The 15,974-nt window shown below is 43.6% G+C and overlaps 1 protein-coding gene and 1 long non-coding RNA gene across 5 annotated transcripts in view; one reads left to right on the forward strand and one right to left on the reverse strand.

Annotated features, from left to right (window-relative positions):
* Positions 1-2,348: 2,348 nt before the first annotated feature.
* Positions 2,349-5,159, reverse strand: LOC117752894. Its single transcript, XR_004612161.1, has 3 exons — positions 4,907-5,159; positions 3,480-3,703; positions 2,349-2,687 (listed from the first exon to the last, which is right to left on the reverse strand). It is a non-coding gene; the product is annotated as an uncharacterized LOC117752894 (long non-coding RNA).
* Positions 5,160-6,437: 1,278 nt separating this feature from the next.
* skap1 (src kinase associated phosphoprotein 1) overlaps positions 6,438-15,974 on the forward strand; it is a 29,699-nt gene continuing 20,162 nt past the window's right edge. For 2 of the 4 annotated variants that reach the window (XM_034571261.1, XM_034571262.1), the window contains exons 1-4: positions 6,440-6,668; positions 7,725-7,830; positions 8,570-8,595; positions 8,772-8,879. In XM_034571261.1, coding sequence (XP_034427152.1) covers positions 6,629-6,668; positions 7,725-7,830; positions 8,570-8,595; positions 8,772-8,879 — 280 coding nt within the window. In that variant the 5' untranslated portion in view covers positions 6,440-6,628. Of the gene's footprint in view, positions 6,669-7,724; positions 7,831-8,569; positions 8,596-8,771; positions 8,880-15,974 lie in introns of all 4 variants that reach the window. The other 2 variants (XR_004612226.1, XM_034571260.1) reach the window with 2 other exon arrangements.

The following is a 15,974-nucleotide window of genomic DNA, read 5'->3' on the forward strand; positions in this document are numbered from 1 at the left end:
TTTAAACACAACTACGACTCTAGATTGTTTTGTAAAGTTCATTATAAAAGGATCAGTGTGAACAGAACAAATTATCACACTGACCCAACAGTGATTCATTGCGCGTCACCACCTTTGCTAATGTTTCTAACACAGACTTGAAACATGGCAAATTCTCTGTTATTTAATTTATCCGCCTGCTGTTATTGTTCAGCGAAGCCTCGGTAGGAAACGCTGCCTATAGTTTTGAACAGCACACTCTCTTCCTCCTTTGTTACGGCACCGAGGCTCTTTCAAGCCCAGCCTGGGAGATTCCTCACCACCATCCCCCAACCTAGTCTGGCTCCACCGGATGTGGAAGTGGCAGCCGACCTGAAGCCCCTGCCTCCTGGGTCCCTCCTGCGACTGCATCCTTTCCCCACTCCATCAGCACCGTAACTGAGGAAGACAAGTGACTTGGCCAGGGTTAACGTCTTAATACTCCCCGGGATTGCCTCCAGGATCCAAATGGCTACACCTAATAGTTTTCCTCCTCCGTGTGGCTGTCAGACCGCCATGACTATATGCCGTAAGAAAAACAAGACCAGCTGAGAGGCAGAGTAACGAAGCAGCACAATGAAATAATGAGGGGTGGTGAGGAAGAATAGGGCGCCCATGAAAGGTTCGGTGTAACGGCTTCAGGTTTGAAGCAAATGATGATGAGCCCCTGCCTGGATGCTTTGCATGGAGAGGCTGTACACTTGAAATTAAACCAGCTCCTTCCTCCGGAGCCCAGGAGGGAAAACCCAGAACTCAATCAGTGTCACGTCACATGGTTCAAAGCGGCCAATTCGATGCTGCCAGGAGGTTGAGAAATGCAAGGTGACAGTTCATTTTACCAGTGACAGTGTGTCGGTCTCGCTTGCTGGCTCCCCAGTCAATTCCCAGCGAGCAGTGAAGGTTGAGTGTTGCTGGAGACAGACAGCAGACCCCCCCTCTCGCCACCACCCTCCTCACCACCGCCGCTCTCTCATCGACCCCGCTCTGCTTTGTATTCCAATTAACTGGACAGAGGGAGCGGCAGCGGCGTGCAGGATCACAAGCTCAGGCAGACACGTTCTCCTGGCTTCCTTCCAGTCGCTGAATCCCACCACTCTGGAGAGCGCTTCCCTTTCCCTTTCCCCCCCGTCTCCTCTCTCCTTCCACTCCTGACAAGGGCCAGTTGTTTCAGGGGGATAATTCATAGATTCTTCTTTAACAACTGCCCCTAGGGACAATGTCTTGGTAATGAAAAATAGCTCCCTCTCACACATTCATATATCACATGTAATAGAGGCGCGTAATCGCTCAGTCGAGTCCACGCACTGCGAGCTGTAACTGCTTCCCTTAACAGACACCTCAAATAATGCTGAATTAATATTTTGAAATGGCTCATATATCCTAACATAATACAATTTGAATGATTTTCTATTCAATGCTCTCAGGGCTAACATTGATTTGAGTACAAGCTGAGGTAACCCCCCCCCCCCACCCAGCCTACCACCAGGCAGTGTGAGTGAAGGTTGTAGATTTAGCGCAACACATTTGCTCCTCCGTCTTTTGTGTCCTCAATCTATCATCACTTTTTACCTCGCTGCCACCGAAGCCACCTCCCTCCGACACTGATGCATGTTTGAGCAGTGGGGGGGGGGGGGGGGGTTGAGAGTACAGTGACTCTGAGGAAATCCGAAAAGTAAACTGGCTCTTTTTTTTTTTTTTTATCTCCTCCAGCGACACAAACATTTACAACAGACCCTTAAGATTCAGGCCAAACACCTTTTTTTCCTTCATTACAGCTTTGAATACGCTGCGACATGTTTGCATGAGCACCGACTTGAGATGTTTGCTCTTGGAAAAGGTGACAGCTATTCTTATAGAGTGATTAATGTCCAGGGGTTTAGAGGAAAATGAAATAAAAGGATCTGCAACTTGTGACCCTGTGCTCGTGTTTTGAAAAGGAAAAACTCAAAAGGTGCCACATCCTTCTCTAAAACAAAGCTAAAGAGCCTGAAAGACAAGCATGGGTGCTTCACTATTTGTCCCTTTGGACTACCCTATCTTGAGAATGCAATGTGTGTGTGTGTGTGTGTGTGTGTGTGTGTGTGTTTGCAGCATACACATACACACACACACACACACGAAACACACACCCTTCATGCCCCGAGGTTCCTCCTGACTCTCTCCCCTCGCAGATCAGAGGGACCCGCTGTCCCTCCCCACACCGCATTGCAAATGAAAAGGAATGCGCTGATAAAAGGCCAGATCCTAGAGATGAGAGGGCAGGAGGAGGACAGGGGCAGCGAATGCTAAAGGTGGGGGGGGGGGGACGCCTCTTGGGGAGATGAAGAGGTGGCGGAGGAGTCAGTGTTGGTAGTAGTGGGAGATCATAGCCGTGCTCCCCCTCAGCGGCGTTTGATACAGGGCTTTTGTCGCTCTTTCAGCGGCGCATTGTTGGGTGGTGTAATCCCCGTCGGATTACAAAGGGCTTCCCTTTTCATATGGGGCTGGCCCAGCAGGCAGGTGGCTGCGGCTCTGTGGAGCTGTCAAGGGGAGGGAACCTCTTTTCCAGGGGAGGGGACCCCAGTTCCTCTTACCTTCACAGGGGCTTTTTGCTGGGAGGCCAGTCAGGCGCAGGTCAACGCGGGGCCAATTCTGACATGAGATTCAACTCGCCCTGACCCCGTGGCTTCCTGCAGAGAGGCGACAGGGAAGGACACCATCATGACACAGTCATCAACGTGAAATACGGAAAAATTATTAATATACGATGATGCGCTGAGAGGAAACTGCTGCCAATACTGCTGTTTACGTCCCGTGTGGGAAAATTGAGCTGTATTTAATATCGAAAATGCAACAGAGCTGCAGCAATTTTGATAATCAATATATGGTTTCATCATTTTTTTAAAAGTATATGATGATTCCACTTTGTCAAATGTGACATTACAATAATATTTAATTCTCAGGGTTTGGACAAAACGAGACATTATCACAGTTTCTGACCAAATGATTAAACTACAAAATAACAGATGACTCAATAATAAAAATAAATATTAGCAGGAATCCTAAACAGCAAAATCCCTTTTTGGACTTAAATATAAGAGAAGACACGCGATCTTTGCGGCTGGTTGATGCAAACAGCCTTTTATTTTTTTTATTACAACTTAGATATGAAGCAAAATGTTGCGCGGAGACACATTTCTGTTGAAATACTCAGGATTGTGAGTCTGTGAAATGACAGATTACGTGTGTGTGTCTGTGTGATGTTGCCCGGGATATGAAATAATTATCCTGTGAGTTTGAATACACACACTACACATTTCAAAACGCAGGACAGACATGGGACAAGTCCAACCCAGTCCTGATTGATATCTGGTGTACGCTGTCGATGTGAGCGGTGGCTGATTGAGCTTTGGTTATTTGATGACTTTCCTTGTCGTGTCTCTGTACTACAGGATCAATAAGGCGATAGAGAGGCCCACCACTACTTCTATTACTGCCTCCACCGCTGCCTGGTCCGCACACGTCAGCTGTGTGTGTAGAAGCTCGGGTCCGAACCACCGCTGTTCCCCCTCTGCTGCTAATATAAACCATCCATCCACGAGCTGTCACATATAGCGAGGGACCAATTTAGCTTCGCCGCGCTGTTGTCAGAAATATCCTAATTAGTTTCTCAGCTTCAGTCACGGACCCATCAAAGTGGTGGATACTGTAAATTAAACAGTGAAAGGGAGAATTTCTCAGACCTAATTTGACAAGATGTGCTATTCAGGGTGAGGATAATGTTCAACCATTTAGAAATCTGATGCCACGTGTAGTTTATTGTGGTGCGACCGGGCTGAAACATCAACTGGATCCCTGCTGATCTTCATTTTCTTATGTTTAAACACAAGGCAGCTTTACCTCAATGGATTTCAGCATAAAAAGGTTTTCACTGTGTAAATACTTGCAGTGAAACATCACTGAAACACACAAGATCTTTGATTTACAATTTCACATCTAAAAATAAAATGCTGCAAAAACATACGTAGAGTAAAATGGAATAAAATAAAATACAGATTTTGAATTAACATTTTATGTTATAGAACTGTGATTAACCATTTTACAACGTCATTATCTTTGTGGCACACTGTGAGTACTTGAAGGCATCGCCTGTTCAAAGATCAACTTGTAATCAAATGTAAAATAAAAAACATTAATTAAAAACTAATGATTCCTTCATTGTTTGCAAAAGACGTGGCAATTGACACCCTGAATTAAAATTAAATAAAGTTCGAATTTTGTTGTTGCGTGTGCTCTAATTTCCGATTTTCAACTGCATTGAACGACAGTGGCATCGCGAGTACATGAATGCAGCGCCTCCACAAAAGTCGTGTAAAAACAACGCATCGAACGTAAAATAAAAATAAAATTTGCAAGAAACAATTCACACATTATTTACAGAGTCATAGAAAAATCATAGAATCAATAAATAAACCAAATTTAATAAAAGAATCTCGACCGCTGTTTCTGCCTAAACTCTTATTTCCGATTTTACAACTGCATTAACCGACACTGACATTGCGAGTACTTGAATGCATCGCGAACGGAAACAGCATAAACTAAATAAAAAAACCTAACAAAACAAAACGCACGATAGTTTTTAAACGTCGTGAAAAACACAGACTCCAGGTTAAATAACATTAAAACATTTTAACAGCGTATTTCTACCATCATAGTAACAAAAACATCGCTTGAAGTCTGATGTATGATTTGTCAACAATTAAGTGGACGAAGAAAAGTGAGTCCGTGAACACAACAGTGATGTAGTCATTGGGGGGGGGGGCGGATTTAGTTTCGTGTTTAATCAAATAAAACTTAAACCGAGTAAACAGATTTAACTCGAGTTAACGTGGTGGAGACGTGAACTTACTCAGAAACAGTTAGCTCATGAAGCTAGCTGATCAGCGGCGCCAGGTGATAGACGGGTCCAGGTGAGCGCAACACGTGGAAGCGAGTTGAAATAAGACTTGGAGGAGATTTAATGGAGGTTTATCGTGTGAAGCTACATGTCATTAGCCGGCTAACAGCTCCTGGTGCCGGCTGACGACCCCCCCCAACAGGCCCAGCGGCTCCATGTTGGATCTACAGGTGAAGGGCCATTTCTCCAGGTGAGTCAGGTGACCTCAAACAAAATGGTGGCTAAAGACAGAAGCCACGTGGTTGTCATTACGAATCCCCACATGTTGCTCCCGGTGAATTTAAAGGAGGACTTCCGGCTTTAAGCTGCTCGGACTCTGCATTATTTAGTGGAACAAACGAGCCGAGCTGCGTGACACCGGGTTGGGAAGTGATTTAATGCTGAAACTGTTTCCAACCCACAAACAGGCTGTTAATTAGTTTCACCACAAAACTGGGTCACTCCTGCATAAACACACTTTACTGCACAGATACTCAATTCAGGGGTTTTAAAGGTAAATAAATCCAGGTAATGCTTCATGTGATGAGCCCCTAAATTCCAATTCATTACCCAAACCATCTCTTAACACGTTTCCTGGAAATAATACACTTATATATACAGTTCAGGTGTTATACTTCAAGTACTTGAAATACTAAGTCCAGTGTCAACATCAAATCCTCACGTTGGTGAAGCTGGAAGAATCAAAACTTGGCCTTTTTGCTTTAAAAGAGTCTAGAAAAGATGAATCAGTTGAAGTAATTTTCTGTTGAATGACTAATTGATTAATTGACCTGTTGTTGAAGCTGCAGCTGACTCATACACTTGATGTAAAAACTGTGGCAAATGATTTTTCCAAAACAAAAGTGTCAGTAGTTCTTGGCCTGCTGCTCGTCTCCTGCAGTCGTGTTTGTGCTGCTTGATGCTGCGTTTTATTTTAAAGTGAGATGTCATGATTTTGGGGGATGTAATATACAGGTCAGGGGTAATCCCATTATGTTGAGGAGTATTTATTTCTTTATTTATTTTTGAAATAATATGACTTTAATACTTTGACTTCAAAATGATCAGTGACAGAGCAAAAATCTGGAGCTGGTGGGGATTTGTGTTCTTGCTCAAGGACACTCGAGGCAGGTTTTAATACAAAAAGGATAATGTGTGTCTACACAAGTCAAAGCACGATTACACAGCCAGAGCTGCATGTTACCACCAGTTGCCTTTTTTGTGATTCACCACAGACGCCTACATGCTCTTTAAATGTCTTGTTCTGCTTCTGCAGACGGTTTCACCTCTTTTCTTATCAGGTAGTTGTTCTGGGCTTTATTGCTGCTTAAAGGAAGCCAGTGTGCAGGATCATGGCCCCCACGTCTGTACGGCATCGTTATTGTGTCAGGGCTTTTATCAGAGCCAGTCAAATCTGTCCTTCTTCTGAGAAACCAGAGTGCGCAGGAAGTTGCCATCTCTGCTCCTGCTCCACCCCGTTTTGTGCAAATCGAGGTGCTTGCACGGAAGTCAGGCTTCAGAGCAAGAAGACACAGGTGGCTTGATGCTGTGATAGTGAGCGTGGATGTGTCTGTGCCAGGATTCTGCTTCTGCTACTGGAGCTGTGACATTATGATAGAGACTGGGTTTGCATAGGCACAGTCAGAAAAGTCTCCAGACCAAAGTTACTTGAGTTGGACAGGTGAAAGACGGGGGATGGGGACATTACCGACGGAAATTAAGAGACTTTTGAACGGTAATGCCTTTTGTTTTTATTGTAATGGTGTTTGTTCGATCTTTAAATCCTGGTATTACAGAGTGCGAGAGTGTAGTGTGAGAAAATATGCTCGTCACAACAAAACAAAAGTAAATCTATAATGTACACGTTAGTTCCTAGCTCTACTAGTTTGTACCTAAACAACAACCCTAACGTTTAGCCTCATTTTCTTTCCATTGTTTTTATTCTTTAATCTCTTGCTGATAAAATGTTCACTCCTAGTGTTGCTTCAAGTTGAGCAAACAAAATCAAACACTAAAAAACTTTATATTTCTCAACTTGTAATAAAAACTGTTCCTAACGTGATGGTGCTGTGGTATTTGCCACATTTGCATGTTCTGTCAGAGGGTCCGTCGCGGCCTCTGGATTTGCATTTGCCAGCAGGCTCATGTAGAGGATTGAATCAGATAAGGGATGTGAGCCAACGTATTTTGCCTACAGTGTCATGGGCAGGTCTCACCTCTTATTCCGACCTAAAAATGAGTTTACAGCCCACGAAAGAAAATGTTGACATAACTGTTTACACACACTTGTCTATGTAATGTCTTTGGATTTTTCTTTTGAGAGGTCACACAGCCAGTAGATTTATATTTTGTTTGAATTTGCCTTCAGAAATATTGTGGTGGTCACGTTAGACGCAGAAGAAATAGATAGTTCAGCTGACCCATGTTAGGAGAAGGTGGGAGATTCAAAATACAATATTTTCCTTAATTTGCAGACTTTACGAATGTGTTGTGAGATTTCATTTGAATGATGTGTACAGTTCAGGACGTGCTCTTTTGTTTTTGACCTGATAATGAGAATCAAATCTTAAGACTCATGGATTTATGTTTTATCAAATATATCGACAAATAAAACAAGTTGTGATGAAAACTTAAAGGTGATTGTGTTGGAATGTGTTATATCGTTCATGTGTCCATCTGCTGTATAATGATGAAGATCTCTAACACACAGCAGTTCTCAGGACTCTCAGGATATGTTGTTTCCAAAACCTGTGAATATACGTCACGATTGCCATGTTTTCTGTTTCCTCAGACTGTGAACTGTTTGTAGGAGAGATCCTTCAAAATGAGGAGCTCAGTGAAAGCGCCCAAGAGACGCGGAAAGTGTTGCTGAACAACTTTACGGTCGTCCATGTGAGGTAAGGAGTTCACCTCCAGGAGCTGCGTCAAATCAGCAGGAGACAGAAAACTGCTTCGCCTGTTACCTCTGCCGAGGAGGTTATGATTTCATTGCAGTTTGCCCGTCTGTCAGGATTACAGAGAAACTACTGAACCAATTTCCATAAATGTTTGTGTAGGGGTTGAACAAGTAGGGGAAACTGAATTTTAAATAACCTTCTCTAACATGGTGAGATGGGGTGTTGGCCTTGGCGGAGGGTTGCAATCTCCGAGCAATCTTCTAGTTACAGTGTAATTTCATTACACCATTATCCAACTTTTGCTTTTAATGTCACACACAAGTCCTTCAATTGTTGCTGTAATTGCCTTAAACACAGATTGCAAAATTGCATTTGAAGGAAGTAATTTAGTCTAATGGTGTCACCTTCGAGATGTCTTACTTCAAGTTTATAAAGCTCTCATAGAATAATCTTATGAGAATAAATCACTCTTAATCTCCAAACAGGATATCAACAGTCCTTAAAACCCAAAGAACTGCAGCTCTTGTGTGAAGTGCAGCAGTTTACTCCGGAAACAACCGTCTTCGCTTGTGTCTCCTGCACTACTCGATAAGAGACTCTTACAGAAAACCTGTGGTTTTGTGGTCTTTATGTGCAGGAAACAATTTGCTAAATGTGTGACGCAAACCTGGTGCTGAGTTGTCTGAACGGTGCCAGCACAGACAACATATTTTGATTTATGCCTAATTTGACTTTACAGAAACCTTCAGGAATTCCCCTTCCCACGTGAGTAGAACGACCCTGAAACAAACTATCAGAGTATTTTATCAACACTGCTGAGCTGTTTTTATACATCTACAGTATGTGTGCAGATTACATGCTCTGATGGAATAAACTGCACAATCTTATGACAGGTTTATCATTCACTACTGAACTGTTCTTTATCACTCTCACACTCTCAGCGGACTTCAGGGAGGACGACGGTTCTGATGACAACCGCAGCTCCAGCCTGGGTCGCTCTCTCCCGTCAGACGACGCCTCTGACGGCCAGGACGACGCGGGCCCTGACAGTGAGTTGACAATAGTCCTGATTCCCTGTTTGTTTCAGTGCGTGAAATCTATTTGCGCAATGCAGAGATCTCGGCTCCAAAAAAATGTGTGTCTCTGCGCGGCAAAGCGGCACTAATGGCTTTTTCCTCACAACATTAGTTTGAGGGCAATGATTCTGAATTCGAGCAGCAAAAAACATCGGCCCAGATTATATTTGTCTTTCAGCTCATACCAGCTAGTTCAACCAAGGACAATGGGAGGACATTTTAACCCCAAAAAGTGACACGTACATGTCGACATCGTCTTGGTAAACACGTGTTTCCGCTGAATGGCTACACTGTGGAAGGAATTCGGTATCGAGGTGGAAAGGACGAGTTGTTGTCACAGGAGATGAAGCGGTTTTCAAATCAAAGAAGTAAACGAGTGCAGCTTTAACACACGATCCTTCACGTCGTCCCTGAAACACCGACACCTCGCCGCAGGAAGCGCGGGCAGATGTTTTTTGCTGAATGCTGTTGCTCGCCCTGTTAATTTGAAACCACATCAGTGAAATTTCCCCTCTTGTCCCGGCCTCCTACCTCTTCACCCTACTCCGGTGACATCATTGGCTCCTCCTCCCTCTCCTCTCCCTCACAGCCAGTGTGCAGGTGAAGGCCGACCTGTGAGGAGAAGCAGGGCTGCTCCTTCACAGAGGCCCGAATGGTGACCTAGAGCTCCCTCCAGTGGCAGATCCCCTGCTCCTGGTCTGTATCCCTGAGCTGTGGCAGGCACGGAGGCAGCCCACACAGAGAGGAGGCTTTGTAGCTGCAGGCTAATGCAGTGATTGATTGACCCCGAGCCCCTCTATTCTTTCACAACCGGGTTTGAAATACAACACTGTACCTGAGGGGCCATGTGGGTTCTGTCCCTCTCTCTCTATATCAATCTTTCTCTCTATCTTCCTTTCTCGGACTTGCCCTCCCTCCCGTTCAGACTTTTTTTTTTTTTTGTATTTGAGAATCTATGCTCCAGCTAATAGCCCCTGACGTGACATGCTGCAGGTGGGCATTACCGCCTCCACCGCCTCAGGTGCCAATCTCCACCCTGCACACTTTTTAAGCTCGTCTCAGGAGGTAATATCGGAATCATCTGGAATTTCCCGCCGCAATCACTTTGTGTTACCGGTAGTTAATGCCAGCTGGATGTAGTCAAAAAAAACAAACATCCCCTTATTTGGAAACGGCATAATGAACTGTTCCGTCCTCTGCCCACAGAAGAGTAACTGCCGCCTTTTACTCCACAACTTTGGAAAAGCAAAGTAAACAATTCACGGCAGATGGCGGGAACATGGACCCACGAGGAAATAATAAAGGCGAGATTTCCTTCGGGAAACAAACAAAATCAAACTATAAAATGCTTTAAAAATTCCCCTTTAGGCCATAATGGTAACACGCCCAGCTACAAATACGCCGTCTGTTACCGTGGAGCGCGATGGTTGTTTACGCTCTAACACGATGTCGCACCATTGTCGATGTTAAACGTGAGAAATAGCCAATTATGCCGCATCCCCGGAATGTTCTTCCCCTCCCATTTGCATTTAGCTTTTATGATCACCAACTGATGCCACTTGACACCGAATAACTACACTTTAAAAACAAAATCCCTTTTTTTTTTTTTTTGTTGGATCAATAATCACAACATTTGATTCCCGTTAGAAAAAGCTACACGTCACAGGGCTGTGGCGTTTTTATTGCTGTGGGACTGCAGCCGTGTTGGTGCAGTGAACGGACTGTGTCCTCACCGAAAGGGCACCGGGAGTTCAGAGTTCATTCCCTGTTCATTGCCAGTTGAAAGCAGCGGCTCACACTTCTCTGCTGGGCGCTCTGTTTCCAGGGAAGAGGGGGTGTTTGGGACCACCTAATGAAATCAGTGACATTTCATTGAGGAAGACTTGTCCGTGATGAAGATTTAACATTTTCTTATATTCCTTCTAATGCGGACGTAAGCTCGTTACGTTGAGTTGCGGCTTTCGAAGAGTAAAGTTTGACTGTAAGGAAGAGACAGAAAACTCTGCTGTTGCTATTGAGTGTAATTGTAGTATTTTATTTGAGGCTTACTGTACACAATAGAGACGTTGTGACTCGGAGAATGTATTATCCGTGGTAATCGACTGCCTGCCTCCGCTGCTCTCTGCTCCCTAACCAGAGAGTGAGTGAGTGTGAAGTCGATGGGTTTTTCTACACGCGGGAGGAGCCTGTGCCGTTTGATTAGATGCGGTGGCCCGTTGTCTTCAGCGGACTGGGTGACACCAGATTTGTAATGGCTGACAGGAACAGATGGAGCCTCCATTGTTAGCCCGGGTGTCTGCATGGTAATGTGAACTGAGTTTCACCCGCCGACCGCACCGGTGACCTGACCACGCCTGCAGCCTCACCCCAGCCTCGTCTGCCCCCTATAGCCATCTCCACCTCTCTCGCTCCCTCTCTCGCTCCCTCTCTCGCTCTCGTTGCTGTTTTGGGCTCACACTCGATTTCAGGATGTTTCTTTTTTCGCTCCCCCCATCACACACGTACATTCCAGTGCGTTTTGCATACATAAACAAAAAACTTCTCCCTCTAGTGTAGACAATCTATTATCTCACACACACACACACCCCAGGAGACCCCAGGAGACAGCCGGAGATGTGGGGCTCTTAGTCCTGTCAAGCTGTTTGCAGGTCAAGTTTATGAAGTCGAAATGGCCTGTTTGTTTTTCTTTGATTGGGGAGCACCGCTGGGCGCTCGGGGGTGTTTGCTGGGAAGCTGCAGCGATGACAGAGCGCCGCAGGAAGAGCTTTGTTTCAGGAGGCGTGCAAAAAAAAAAAAAAAAAGAAGATGGCGCTTTTGAAAAAGTCCCTGTCTTCTTCTTTGTGATCGTCGTGATGCTGTCGTCCTGTAACTGTGCAGCCGGGTGCGGATGTTTGCTCTGAGTCATTCGCGTTATCTTGTGTCTGGTTATTGAACCGTTTGAATCACATGATCTCACATAAAGTGCGATTATTTACTGTATATAATTTGGTTCATATTGTTTAATGTCTCTGAGATTTAATTTGACACAGAGGTGATTAGATTAAATTAATTTATCAATTAATCGCTGAATTTTGGTCATGAAATGTCTTAATTACTCTTTTTCATCCATAAAATGTCTTTTTACTTTCACATCAGACAAAGAAGCTGCACATTCCTGAAATATAGAAAGTGGAGCAAAGGATTATTTGACAATTTTTACTTTTTTATGATTTAGCTTTAAGTTTTAAAAAATATACCCCAGCGTGACTCCTGTCAGTGATTACAACTCCAGTATAATTTCCTAAACCAATTACTGGCAGTAGAATGCAGTAGGATAACCAATTTGAAGGCTATATCTAGCTGTGGCCTATTCCTCATTTGAATACGAGGAGCCACTGCACAGTAACAACATTATTACATGGTGCTGGTAAATAGAATAGTAAATTAAAATTTTGTCATTTTGGCTGAGCCCTGAAAAAGCTATTTAACGTGAAGTGTTTCCGAGTGTGCATGCCCCGGTCTCTTGGCTGCAGAACCAGGAAAAACAAAGCCAGCTGACGGATTGATGCTCCATTAGGGGGTTAATCAGCGATGCTGTAGGTGCCAACTGTCCCTTGTCTGTGTTTGAAGTCAAATTGAGTCATGGAGGAAGAGGAGGGTTGTCGGGGCTTCACAGAGGAACAAATGACTTTAAATGAAAATGTTTGAACGTCTCTAAAGAAACAGCTTAGTAACATTAATACCAGTTTTCTTTCTGTGGTATTTGCCTGACTGCACCTGGACGTTGTTTGAAGTGTGCACGGACGACCTCCTTGCAGGTTTGTCGGGCTCGTGACGGTGCCATCGCCTCACTCGCTGAACTCCTGACCTTTGGCCTCTTGCCTGTCCGACCTGTGACCTGTCTGCACTCACTCCACAGTTGAGTGAGCGATCGGCCTTCCTGTCTCAGAACGCCCATCGCTCACCAAGTTTCTTTTCGGACCCGCTGATAACCATCTACTGTATCCACCCGTCAGAATATCTGCCCGGAGATTAATTTTTCACCCCGTTCGTCGGGTGTATGGATTTCATGACATTTGCATAGCGGCTGCTCGTTTGCGAGGAAGCGAGGAACATGTTAATGACCCCCCCCTCCCCTCCCCTTCCCTCACTCTCCTTTCCTCTCCACCCTCTGTTGCAGCCTGCAAGCTTTTCTAGAAAGACACACACACACACTCACATTACGAGGCAGGAGCAGGCACCGTGCATCGCTGCGACTGCTTGCCATCAGGGTTCAAAAGTTCACTCTATTCCCCCAGGGCTACTGTGCTGCTGCAGATGCTGATAGTCTTTTCTTTCCCTCTCTCTCTCTCTCTCTCTCTCTCTCTCTCTCTCTCTCTCTCTCTCTCTCTCTCTCTCGCTCTCTTCTGGCTGCCTTTCTCTCCCTCTCTCCCTCGCTGTTTACACTATTAATCTTGTACACTCTCTCTCACACGCTCACTCACGCTGCCTGGCAAGAAGAGAGCGGCTTGAAGGGGGGATTTGGACGTATTTAACCGAAGGGCATCCATCACTCTCATCTCTGGCTTCACCCCCACGAAAAAGCCACACTGTGTAGTTTTTGCATCCTCCTGGTTTGTGAGCTCTCCGTTGCAGCTCTCCCCTCGTTTGCTTTGTTTTATTGTTGCATTGCATATAATTACATCCCTCCGTTGCCTCTGGTGTCGCTGCGCGTTGAAACCCAGGGAAAACAGGCGAAGGTAAATGTGCGGCAGTCCATCTGTAAGGAGGCACATAGGCAGAATGCAAAGTGGGAAGCTGGGGCAGGGTGGCTCCTAATCTCCCCCAGAGCTGTCAATGTCACAGACAAATAGCAAAACTATCAGATGCGGCGGGTTCACCCAGAGGTTAGCGTTCCCAGGTACCTCCTGCATTCACTCCCTCTCTTTCTCCCCCTGCCTTGCAAATGAGAATTTGATTTTGCCCTCCACTGGAATCCATTCCTGGAGATGAATGAAGTTTCAATGCCAAGCCCAGGTGGCCCCGCTGATTTCTTAGGGAAATAAATGGAGATGGGAGAGATGTGTTGGCCTGTAAACAGACAGTGACACGACGGCTTCCAACGCCTCTGGGATCCCTCTGTTTAATTGTTGCTGTAATGTAGCACTTTAAGGTCATTAACATACCCTTGTGGAGTTATTCAGGGGTGCTGAAGACGCATCCCTCTTTACACCGGGATCAACGCATGGCTGGGAGAAGTCAGCAGCGTGTGTGTGTGTGTGGCTTAGGTGTCGTTTGAGGATTGAATATCTACAGTTTTTTAAAAATCATTGATCTATTCATGATACTGACCTGAGCTGTAAGTCGGCTTGTCTCAAAGAAATGGAATCAGAAGTGAGTGGAATGAGGCCTCGTTTTATTGTGAAGGAACGTGACAGTGTTGTTTATGGTTCGTTTGATTTAAAGAAACCAATTATGCATTTAGATGGTTAACTTGAAAATATCAATTAAGTTATTACTGTTGAAAACATTTTTATAAAATGCAAGACTTAAATGAATAATTAAATTCAGTGTTTTATTTTTAATTTTTAAAAGGCTATTTTGCTTTATTTGATTGTAATTGTTATTTCAATATCATTTTCAGAAACTAAGTATTTAAAAAAAACAACATTTGTTAAATAATGTTCATCTTCCTGTTCATCCTGTTTTATATCATATTACTTTATATGAGTTCATTTGTTTATTGTCACTAAATCAGTTTTGAATAATTTCTGCGGCAGTTACTGTCGTGAGGAGGATTCATCGTTTTCCTCCGAACGTCACACGACAAAGTGTTGAGTGTTTTTCTTGAAACAAAATAAAGACGATAAAATAGTTAAAGTAAGTTAAAGAATTTTTTTTAAATGTTGAATATGGAAGATTTGCACAATTATCTTATTATTTTGACTCATACATGTAAACAGTGATGTTAAAATATATTTAAAATATACAGTTATTTACTGACAAAATACTTTTACGGCATGTATTTAAAAATGAGCAATAACTTCTGTAGGAAATAAAGACAATAGTTCTGCAACATTGTCTAATTTACTGTGAAAAGGCCAAATCCTAAGTAATCTTTCTGTTATTATTATTAAGACCAAATGGAATCCTGCTAAAATATATAATAAAAATATCACAGTAATTAAGTTAAAAATATAATTTAAAAAGATAACATTTATAGAAGCTGTAATAAGAAACTCATTCTTCATGCATAATCATCTTTTTATGATTTCTAAATGGAAACTCGTACAGAGTTTTGAATTATATGAACCCAAACAAATACAAATAAAAAAATCCATGATTTCACCCATTGAAATTATTTGAATAGAATTTTCTTATGTTAAAAAAAACCCCTTCATATTTAACCTGATCTGAATCTTACTGAGCGTTTTTGCTGCATTTGCTTTTGAGAGAATAATTTCCCTGTAACACCTGTTGCCTGCAGACCTGCTGGTGATTTATAGAAGGAGCCATGAATAAATGCATCATGTAATTGTTTACTGGCATAATATGTAACGGAAGTGACCATAAAATAAGAGTGATTATATGTAAAGGTAATAGGCATGAGATATCGCTCAGAAGCCACAGTGCATTGCCACAGACCTCTTTGAACATATTTACTTACCATTATCGCCGAATTGATATTTGAAGCATTTTTAGTGGAAATAACGGAAGCATTGCAAAGTTGCAATATCAGTACGTTCAGGGGACGAGTGTCTCTGGAGTGTCTGTCCCTGCAGGCTCGCTCGTTGACGGCGTTATGTCCCGTCTCTATCAGCGACACGCCGGCTCTCCTGTGGGCCCCAACTCCTCCGCTCTCTGTATTTATATTCCTACAACTGTGGGGGGGCTTTCTTTGTTTTTATTTCATTTTTTTTTTTCTTCCTCCTCCCGTTCTTTCTTTGTTTTATATATATATATATTATTTTTGTGTCTGTCAGTGAAGCAGCTGAAAACCATCCCCAGCGATTAGAGGATCATTGTATCTGCAGTTAAGCATTTGAATAGTGGTAGTAAATCTAGAAAAGGGAAATTCAGGGTCGCTGTAGACGCTGCTTATCGCTGCCC

This window comes from Hippoglossus hippoglossus, chromosome 19 (genome assembly GCF_009819705.1).
Source record: "Hippoglossus hippoglossus isolate fHipHip1 chromosome 19, fHipHip1.pri, whole genome shotgun sequence".
NCBI classification, from domain to species: domain Eukaryota; kingdom Metazoa; phylum Chordata; class Actinopteri; order Pleuronectiformes; family Pleuronectidae; genus Hippoglossus; species Hippoglossus hippoglossus.